General features: G+C 40.7%; 2 protein-coding genes across 8 annotated transcripts in view; one reads left to right on the forward strand and one right to left on the reverse strand.

The window, feature by feature from the left end:
• camsap2a (calmodulin regulated spectrin-associated protein family, member 2a) overlaps nucleotides 1-5,221 on the reverse strand; it is a 36,594-nt gene extending 31,373 nt beyond the window's left edge. For 6 of the 7 annotated variants that reach the window (XM_053873301.1, XM_053873274.1, XM_053873293.1 and 3 more), the window contains exons 1-2: nucleotides 4,625-5,221; nucleotides 35-294 (exon numbers count right to left, since the gene is read on the reverse strand). In XM_053873301.1, the coding sequence (XP_053729276.1) occupies nucleotides 35-294; nucleotides 4,625-4,763 (399 nt within the window). In that variant the 5' untranslated portion in view covers nucleotides 4,764-5,221. The remainder of the gene's footprint in view (nucleotides 1-34; nucleotides 295-4,624) is intronic. The other variant, XM_053873256.1, reaches the window with a different exon arrangement.
• A 257-nt stretch (nucleotides 5,222-5,478) lies between these two features.
• Nucleotides 5,479-10,384, forward strand: ddx59 (DEAD (Asp-Glu-Ala-Asp) box polypeptide 59). The gene is made up of 8 exons (XM_053885003.1): nucleotides 5,479-5,852; nucleotides 6,106-6,909; nucleotides 7,050-7,232; nucleotides 7,332-7,421; nucleotides 8,083-8,334; nucleotides 9,216-9,368; nucleotides 9,657-9,785; nucleotides 9,850-10,384. The coding sequence occupies exons 2-8, from the start codon at nucleotides 6,115-6,117 to the stop codon at nucleotides 10,111-10,113; spliced, it is 1,866 nt and encodes a 621-aa protein (XP_053740978.1). The 5' UTR covers nucleotides 5,479-5,852; nucleotides 6,106-6,114; the 3' UTR covers nucleotides 10,114-10,384.
• Nucleotides 10,385-10,638: the final 254 nt, after the last annotated feature.

The raw sequence follows: 10,638 nt of genomic DNA on the forward strand, positions 1-10,638 counted from the left end.
TGCATAAAACTAACTTCAATGGTTTTGAACATACCATTTGCAGTGGCCTCTTCCGCAGGTCCCGATCGGTGACCAGGCGTTCCTGGTCCGTGACGTAGAGTCCCCGCTCAGCCAACGCCTGGATGACAGCTTCATGACCCAGAAGGGGCTTAGTGGGATCGCTTTTTAAGATAAGGTCGCCGGCTCTGCAGTAGAGGTCTGCAGAGAGCAGGAGGCTGGCCAGTGGGGGCTTCAGGTGCTCCTGTTCATACTGGTCAGTGTAAAAGGGGTCCTTCAAATCTGCTGGGATGCTGTCTGTAAGAATGAAGGGAGACAAAAGTGTGGTTTTAATGATTCAAGCAGAAAAAAAAAGCCATGCCAATTTCCCAAACAGATTTCTGGAGGTTGTTATTCATGCCTTTTTTTTTATCTACCAAACAAGTCACACCTCACTACATGTTGCTAAAACAACTGAAAACTCCCAAACATCCCCAACACTCAACAAACACTGTTGTCTTTGCCATATCATTACTAAATATTACATCTGTGATTACAGATTTAAGGGCCACCTTTCTAAAGAGCATTACATGTAAACACACACCCTGTTTCTTTTCCAGTTTGATTGGATAAATAGGTGCGCAAAAGATGTGGTATTATAAGCATGTACACACCTGAATAAAAATTAATTATTAAATGCTGCACTTAAAGTCTCATTTCCATATTAGGGCAAGCCTACTTCCTAGTTTATTGCCACCACCATCTTGACTTGGGTATGTGTGGATGGACGGCAGGGTTGCTATAGCAACTGCAGTGGGAGAGAAACACAATCGATTTATCTAGTCTGTATCTCTCAGCTCCCTGGGAACATCCATGCGCTCTTATCAACCAGCTTGACTACCTCCGTGCGCGAGACTGGTCTTAATTATTGGACATAACAGAAAGACATTCTATCTTTTCACAACATCATCATTGCAAGGATGAAAGTGCTTGAAAGTGAACTGTAATAGACAGATTTAAAACAAAAACATGAACTAGAAGAGAGAAACATCATTGATGACTTTAGATATCCGAGTGCTTTTTCAGCATGCTGCCCCTCCTCCATGACTCGTGACCACCAGAATCACAGAGGTCATCTGTGGTTGACAAGGTGTCTGCAGAGAAATGCTAACAGAGGCAGAATCCTCTGATTAAATGTACCTCCTGAAGGTAAAATGTTCCTGCAGCACTGACCACACAAATTTATCTTCCACTGTCAATAAGGAGGTGAGAGGTCAGACTGATCCACCCATGATATGGAAAGATTTCTTTTTTTATGTTCTTCTTTGTCTTAAAAAAAAAAAAAAGAAATAAATCATTGAAACGTTACAGACACTCAGCAAACCCTAAGTGTTCATCAATTTTACTTCAAACAGGATTCAAATATTCTCAAAATTATGGAGAAAAGCACACAGTGCTGTTTGACTTGACTTTAGTAGAGAACAGAACACCTTCAGCCAGATATTCAAACTAAGAAATAAACCATTTATTTGCTCATACTGTGAAAGGCTTGTGATATTTTTGGCCACAAATGTGTGTATTTATTTTGGAGCATGTAACCATTACATTTAACTTCACTGTTATACTAATTGCTACCTTTATAAAACACATTGTATTATTTATTTAGAAATCCTGAATAAAAGCAGTCGAACCTAATCTAACCCAATAAACCAAGTCGGGGCTGAGCTAATTTCTGCTGTACAATTTGTGGCATGCATCGTTTTCACAACAACTACCAATTGTGTAACAAAAAAAGAGTCACAAAATCAAACAGAATAAAAAAACAATAATTGTTTTTTTAATGGCCTGTGGGCTACTCCCTTGTCTCTGTGGACTACCTGTTGCCCGTGTGCACCATGTTGGTGACCCCTGCACTAATTGTTCTGTCACACAAATAATAATAATTAAAAACAATTAATAAATAATAAGACAGAGCTTCCATCATACAGTATGTGTAAGCATCGCAGTAACAACCTAAATGAAGTCAAGAGTGTGTACACCTCCACCAAGATGCTCATTTCCACCTACACTGTGGTTTCTTCACCCCAAATTACTACCGTGTATTTTGTCAAAATATTTCATGCTCAATATTTCAAGCAGCAGACAGCAATGCAGAACACATGGTAGTCACAAATAAGAGACCATTCTGATGAATGAGAAAACCTTCAAAACATCATTGGAAAGCCAAATACATTTATTTTAGATTAGATGACACTGCCTTTATTCCATCTACAGTGGAGAAATGTTGGTTGTTACGTAGTTACCATGTTTTCGTAGAGATAGGCACATATATATATTCTGGAAGCTCTGGCGTTATGAGCAGGACTCAGAAGAGCGTAGGCTGAGAGCTGAATAAAAGCCTGCTCCTTCTTTCCTCTCTGGAGAGCAGTATTTTTGGAATCAGCTCATTTCATTCAGGCCTGATTGAATATACACAGAGGATCCGTGAGGAATCTCATGTTTGCAGGGAAATTACAGCACTGTGGTGCATGACATGGTACACCTCACAGCAACACTTTACATCTCAGATCACCAGTTATTGTTTTTTTTCCATTGTATTAATGAGCCGCTGAAGAACTCCGGCCACACACCAACACTCCGTACTCCCTTTGTCTCTCACAATCATTCCAACGTTCCATCAGTCTCCGCCCTTGTGAGGAGCTCCGTAAGAAAACAATGAGCACTACATGCTGTCAGTCCAGAAACTACTCACAGAACATCATAGTAAAAATTTTTTACTTATTTTATCATCTTAGCGAATACATTTATTCATACATTTATTTATTGCATGTGTGTTTTTTTCCTTGCCTTTTTGTTAAAATTAGACTGGAGACTGGAGGTTGTTTTAGACTAAAAGTCGACACTAGTTTTTTTTACGAGTCAATTTGCAAATGTCCTGCAAATTTGCAGTTTTTTACCTGCCACAAAATCAGACAAATCAGCTTTTATATATATATAAAAGACTTCTAATACCTGTTTTTAGGGTCCTGAATGGGCTGGAGTCACATCTGCCAAAGAATCAGGCCTGACAAGCCTCACCACATGATAAGATAACAGGTAAGGCTTTCTTAGTGTGACAGTGTCATGGGGAGAGTGCTCATCAGTGCCCATCTTTTCAAGTGTCACAAGATGTCAAGATGCTCAGGCTGATCCTCAAGTCAGGACCAAATATACTTCCACAGGTTTTTCCCCAGCATAGGGGGTGTCTCCATTGAGGGGAGGGTGAGGTGGTATGGGGTGCCACCACTCAGGGGTGTGCCTGAGTTTGACGACAGGGAAGATAAATACAGAGCACATTCTTCACGGTCCCTGTTAAGCTCTACCTTAAAAAGCATAGTATTAAAGCGCTGGGAAGAACCCTGCTCCACCATGTTTACTGGAACTTTTTTAATCCTTTAAAATGCAATCTCTCTGAAGAAAACATCATCTACTCGCTGGTTTTGTCACTAGCCCTCTGAAGTAAATCATTAATTTTGAACTACTGATCTATTGACAGGTCAAAACATTTTTAAACTTGAGGAATGATACCCTACAACAACAAAATTCAAAAAGGAATAATACAAATGTGTGGAATCAGTCATTTAATGTGGATTAACTTGCTGATTTGGACAGTGAAGATGCTTTTTTTCATCAGTATTTGGTGATTCGAATCATTGTCATGGCCACTGGGCAGGACAACAAAGGGCTAGCCTGAGGTCAAATAAAGATTATCTTCATTCTGCCTTGATGTAGTTCCACTAATCAGTGAGGTCAACTTTCCATTGATTATGAGTCTTGGTTGAGAAGTTTCCCATCATGCACAAAAAAACATCACACAAGCTTACTACCGCAGAGAGCCCAAACATGTCCCAACCACCCTCCACGACACAACAGAGATCACATCAAGTGCATCCATCTCAGATTAAAAAGCGAACATCGATAGCCTTGAACTCATTTAGTTATGGGTGCAGAAACAGAGTGCCTCAGTTCCATATGAATGCAGGAGTTGTTTTTCTGGCGCTTCAGCACCACACCTCCACAGACCCTGCATTCTAACGCTATAAAGAAAAACATTACTTTTCTTGACTCCAGTCATGATGTAAAGAGTAAAGGATTATGAATGGCCGCAAAAATCCCAGACATTATAAAGGTAATCCATCTAAATATTATGCTTCAACAGATGCTGTGTGTCACAACAAAACCAGTCAGTGGTGTGGATCAACGAAACAATCTACATTATCGAGATTTTGGAATCGATACCATTTGAACACGATGGAGTCCATTTGATTTAGTATTGTTCTTGCCTGGTAGTCCATGGCAACACACCTCTTCTCCTAGACTATGTGAGACAACTATATAATAATGTGTGAGAATGACAAACAGGCAGAGTAGGTCTGCCAAAATCTGCTCCTCTCTTTCATGTTTGACCTGAATGCAGTGTGGGTTACATCATTTGGGACACTTTCACACCTCCGTCTTGCTCCTGCATTTCCCCACCCTGCAGGCACCGTCCAGCAGAATTAGGAAATAAGGAATTTATATTTGAGCTCACCTGCACGGAGTGAATCTCATGGGGTATTCAAACAACGTGATGCTTTTTGTGTATGCAGTTAAACAGAGATGCGCCTACCTGTCCCGTACGCTTTGGCCACCAGCCACGAGAGGCTGCAACAGATTTTGGCTCTGGGAAAGTCGTAGTGCTCAAAAGACTTTATTGCTGGAGCAACGAAGACCTTCTTGGCATCCTTGACGTCCTGAACTTCTCCCATGATTCCCGTCAAAGTGCAGCCCTATGCAGCAAAACAATTATAAAAAAAAACACACCACTACTGGAATGTCGCGGGGCAGAACATTGACTGGCTTAAAAGCGACGTGGCTCTGTGAAGTACTGCTACATTCGGTGAGGAAATGTTGAGTTTTCTGCGTGGTTATTCACCCAAGTGTCTGGTTTACACAATGAGTCTAGTCCCGCTGTTTTCCATCCATTCGGTTCTGTCAGTCCAGACGTGTTCCTTCACAAACGGCACGGCTGAAGTTCACAAGAAAAACCGGTATTCCGACAGAAAAACCCCCATACAATGTCCCATTATTGAAGTTGGTCGGCAGCGTGAAGCACCCCCTTTCATGGCCGTGTATTTAGACCAAGGTAACCTCGGCTTTTCGGCGTCCGTTCCCTGCTCAGTCGCTGGGTGCCGCGGTGCGGTTCTCCTGCTGCACCGTGGCTCCAGTCGCTCCACATTGGGGAGCGTCGGCGCATGCGCGAGTGATGCATTCAAATGCCGTTAGTATGTTTGGCTTTGTTCGTGTTTTGCTTCAATGACAAATTGATTTTAAAATCGATAAAGGCAAGTAGTATATAACGACACTTCCCTGAATCTAATTCTAATCAGACACTAAAAATGTGATCCAAATTCACGACCGAGATGAACGAAATACGATTTCTTTTAAATGTGTTCAATGTTGAAATTGACACAATAATATAAACTTTGAGCCACATTAAAACCAAGTTTTTGCATAGCTAAATAGAAAATAATAATGACTAACAGTAAATAACACCTTCATTTCAAGCGGAAACGAATGGTTTAAGCGGCTAAATATACTTGTTCAGAGCAAATTCAGGACCAGAAAAAAAACCCATAATATATCCACGATACGCAATACTTATAATTTAATAATAATGACATTTAATCAAACGTTAATAATTCAAAAATATTCGTAACGTCCTCCAGAAAGGATACGAATCGAGTCAAATAAACAATGGCTTGATAAACTGCGTTACCCATAATGCAGCTGTGAATACGTTTTCATCCTGCGACGGCTGCTGTGTTGCTATGTGATGGGCGAGCTGACGTTAGAAGGTACGCTGTAGTTTTTTGACCAATTTTTGCCATTTAAAGGTTTTGTTGTTATGTCCTCTATTCATTAAATGCATATCCTCGATCTTTTTCGTATTGCTATTTATTATAGTAATCAGCACACTGTCACATGTGATAGTCGTCGCATGCGTGGTACTGATAGCAAAAACACACGATCGAAGCTGTTTGAAATTCGTTGCTAAGCCTTATAGCCATTAATGCGCCGACTCAATTGTTTCATATTTTTGTGTTACAGGGGAATAAAATGTTTATGCCACGAGCACTCAAAGTCAAGAGGCCAGCTGAAGGATCTAGCCAAAATCTATCAAAGAAAATTAAGCCTGTGGTGAAGGATGACGACGTCGAAACAGAGACCCCTGCAGCGGAATCCCAAGCAGAAACAGAAAGAGTAGATGATCCAGGTGAATCTAGCTCACAGACCTTTGTACAAGACGAAAGACAAGAGTCTCCCTCGGAAGATACAGATGAAGAGGAGGAGCCAGTAAAATCATTTAAAAAGCACCAGAGATGGCCGGAGCCAGGGGAGCCCATCTGTGTGATGTGTGGTCGCTATGGGGAGTATATTTGTGACCGCACTGACAATGACGTTTGCAGTCTTGAGTGCAAAGCCGCTCACCTGGCCCAAATGTGTCTGAGCACCGGAGCAGAACTGTTCAACCGAAAGTTGGAAGAAGAAACAAATTCTCAACTTCCGTCATCCATGATAGGTTTATCAAAGGACATTGAACCGGAATATTCGTACAAGGAAGATCCATTCATATATGGACTCTCGGACGAGCAGATACAAAGGGTTAAAACCGAACTCGGCATTGAAACTGTCGGAAAAGATGTAAAACGACCCATCATAGAGTTTGAACACTGTGGCTTCCCTGCCATCCTGAATAAAAACTTGAAAGCAGCCAACTACAAGTCTCCAACGCCAGTTCAGATGCAGATGATACCCATTGGACTCAGCAGGAGAGATGTCATCGCTAGTGCCGACACAGGTTCTGGGAAAACAATGGCCTTCCTTCTGCCCGTTGTGATCCGAGCATTAGAGGTACAGTGTCAAAGTACATGTCTACTGTAATTTTATCTTAATGTTTGCATGATGAATTATATATATATTTCTCATTTAATAAACAAACCTTGGTGAGTAGAATATCTGAAATATGTCAGTCTTTTTGACTTATGCTTCAGAGAGTACCACAAGGTGACTACAGTCCCGCCGCTCTCGTCCTGACACCCACCAGAGAGCTGGCCATTCAGATTGAGAAGCAGGCAAAGGAACTTGTGATTGGCATCCCCAACATGAGAACGGCTTTGCTGGTTGGCGGGATGCCTCTTCCTCCTCAGCTCCACCGCTTAAAGCGCAACATCAAAGTATGTATGTTTTGGTTTAATGATAAATTAACCCCTAGTGAAGATTCTACAATGCAAATGCAGTTATTTTGTGCTTTTAATTCTCTGAACTTCACATAGATTGTCATTGCAACGCCGGGACGACTTATTGAGATCTTGAAGCAGAAGGCTGTGCAGCTAAGCAAAGTGAAGATTTTGGTTGTCGATGAGGTATGAATCATGTTTCAACATTAGACTAATACAGCTAATAGCCTTGGAATGTTTTCTGAGTGCAGCATTTTGGAGCGACATCACCAAAAAGTGATGGACAGATACTTTAATTCAGTGCAGGAACAGGTGATTTGAATTTGGGGTTGTTCTGTCACTTTGTTTGGATTACAACACATTCTAAAGAGTTCTGCATTAATTTCTGTTACCTCCTGTCCCACCACCAGCTCTGTTCTTCCCACGTTGCTGCTGGAAGTGTGTGTTTGTGTTTATGGAACCACTTCCACTTGCTCTCACAATATATTCAGCAAGAATGACATAGATAAAGTACATCTCAGGGCAATAATTTCAACATCACAATTGGAGTGAAAATGAGGGGCTCAGTAGAGGCATATGCTGTGTGGCGGCCTTTCTGATCTGATTGTTTCTTTGTGTACACACAAATAAAAAGGAAAAATAAATCACTTTGTAAAAGCACATCAAGAAACATTGGTGACTGAAGAGCTCTTTTTCTTTAACAGGTGATGCCACATGGCACTAAGAATATATGTTACACTAGGTAAAGAGATGGACAATCAGGAGCAACAATTTTTACTACAATAGTAAATTGTAATAATAGTAATTTGTTGAACACACCGCTTGTTCTTATGTCTGAAATCTGCAGGTTGACACCATGTTGAAGATGGGCTTCCTGCAGCAGGTCCATGAAGTCCTGGAATATCTCCCTGCTGAGCACCAGACCTTGCTGACATCTGCTACCATCCCGAAAGGAGCGGAGGACTCGGCCGCTCAGTTAGTTCACGAGCCGGTTCGTGTCATTGTTGGAGAGAAGAACCAGCCGTGTGCCAACGTCCGGCAGATCCTGCTGTGGGTGGAGGAGCCGTCCAAGAAGAAGAAGCTGTTTGAGATCCTAAGTGTAGGTTGTTCCACATGTATTTTTTTTGTCATTTTTACTGTTGAGAAGTAATGATTCCAACCCAGGTTGTTTATTTTAAAACATATTTCATTTAACTGAAATGTGGACAATGTAGAGCATCCAGAACTGCATCAATGGGCCCATTTTAGTGGGTGTATTGCAAGAACAAAAATATTTTCCCTGTAATTTAAGAAAATAATTTAAAAAAATACAAATTACACAGCCAGTATCTAGTATGTAAAAATCATTCGATGTTAAAACAATTTTGAGGAAAACGTTCGCCATATACTAGCATAGTCAGGTTTGTCATCTATACTGAAGAAAATGCTTCGAAAACTAGAAAGGCTGTGTTATTTAACCCTAGTTAAACATTTTGATTAATCATCAGTGTAGTGCTGTTAGTTCATTCAATGTATGACATAATAGTATAAGGTGTACGTTCATACACTGCATAAGAGAATATGTATGCTCAACATAAAATGTATAGCTCACGCCAGGCACAATTGTACTGCTTACCTAAATAAATAGTTTTCTTGTTTATTATACTATGGAATTCATGGAGTTTTTAGATACATGTAGATTAAAAAGGTCTGAACTACCAAGGCATTTCTACCATCTCAACCATATTTTAGATTGCCATTGCATTGTGGAGTGGAAAAGTAAGGGGGCTGTATGTGAATATGGCAACTCCATGTTTCTACAACCAAGTCAATGAGTTGGATATCACATCCCTGCCTTTCTTACATCATGATCTGAAACAAATGGGTCAAATAAGTTAATAAATGTTCAATGAAATCATTAGAACCTTTAACCATCTTTGTTTCATTTTTATTTGGGCATTGTGAAGTTAAAATATGTGTTTTTCTTTGCAAAAATTACAGGACAACAAACTGTACCATCCTCCAGTTGTGGTGTTTGTCGACTGTAAATTGGGAGCTGATCTTTTACGAGAGGCAGTGGCCACGGTGATGGAGCTCAATACTGTTGCGATCCACTCAGACAAGACCCAACGAGAACGCAACCGCATCCTTATGGTGAGATTTAAAGAGCAGGCTGAGATGATCTCCTTTGTCATTTTCAACCAGAATTACTGTTGGTTCACTGAGTTAATGCTCATTTTCTTCATTTAAGAATCATGTTCAGGTATTGAATAGTTTGTCTAATACTGATGGTTGTATTTTTGTTTCATAAACAAATACGCAAATATAGAGACTTCTCTGCAGAATGGAATTTAAATATTGTAGCAGTTGAGATTTTTGTCCTTAAAGTGTTTATAGTTGTGGTGTGTGTGTGTGCTTTATGTTTCTTTTGTCCGTCCTCAGGGTCTGCTTGATGGAGAGTATGAAGTGGTCATTAGTACTGGAGTTCTTGGTCGAGGATTGGATTTGGCAAACGTTAGATTAGTGGTCAACTTCGACATGCCGAACACCATGGATGAATACGTCCATCAGGTAGGTGTTTCCTTCTTGACTCTCTTTTGTGGTTGCATATTTAATCACACACGTTGTTCATCAGATTGGCAGAGCTGGCCGACTAGGTCATCGGGGAACAGCAATCACTTTCCTCAATAACAGCAACAAACGCCTGTTCCTGGATGTGGTGAAAAGGGTCAAACCAACTGGATCCATCCTGCCGCCTCAGCTACTGAACTCCCCACATCTACACGAGCAGCAGAAGAAGGACAAATATAACACCAAGTCGGGAGAGACAGGCGACCAACTGGTCACAAAGGTCAACCTCATGGACATCATACGGAAACACGATCGCCGTAAAAAATAATAGAATCTGTCGAAAAAAAGATTTGTGTTGATGGTAAAAAAAAAAAATGTTTTCTACTCATGTTGTAAAAGCATTTTATTTATGACTGTAGTCGTGTGATCAACCAAGCAATGATGTGACGTAAACACAATAAAAGAGCAAATATATGTTTTTCAGAAAGTTTTGTACTCTGATGTCCATTACTGTATATTGCCGTGGCTACAGTCTGGGTAATCCATTTTGGCGTGCTGACTACTAGAAATCAATCTTTATTGGCCTCGCAGTTGGATTACAACAGACATAACTTGTGGTAGTTTCCTGGTGAAATTGCTCTACATCTGTTGTTCTTTTGAGGGTTCATCATTAACAGTTTAACAAGGAGAGGAGCGGTGAAGAAGAGTCTTGACAGAACGCCTTTGTATGCCCCAATGAAGGAGCTGGAGGAGGCTTCTGGGGTTTAGGAAATCCGTTAAACCTCCGTTTTCGTACAAGGTAAATAAAAGGGACGATCGAATTATACTGCTCTACAGTATTTGAATCGGAGAT

Source organism: Synchiropus splendidus, chromosome 1 (genome assembly GCF_027744825.2).
Source record: "Synchiropus splendidus isolate RoL2022-P1 chromosome 1, RoL_Sspl_1.0, whole genome shotgun sequence".
Lineage (NCBI taxonomy): Eukaryota > Metazoa > Chordata > Actinopteri > Syngnathiformes > Callionymidae > Synchiropus > Synchiropus splendidus.

Coding starts and splice junctions, on each gene's coding strand:
- ddx59 (XM_053885003.1), top strand. CDS start 6,115: ATGTTTATGCCACGAGCACTCAAAGTCAAGAGGCCAGCTGAAGGATCT. Junction 8,335..9,215: donor AGCTGTTTGAGATCCTAAGT/GTAGGTTGTTCC, acceptor CAAAAATTACAG/GACAACAAACTGTACCATCC. Junction 9,786..9,849: donor TGGATGAATACGTCCATCAG/GTAGGTGTTTCC, acceptor GTTGTTCATCAG/ATTGGCAGAGCTGGCCGACT.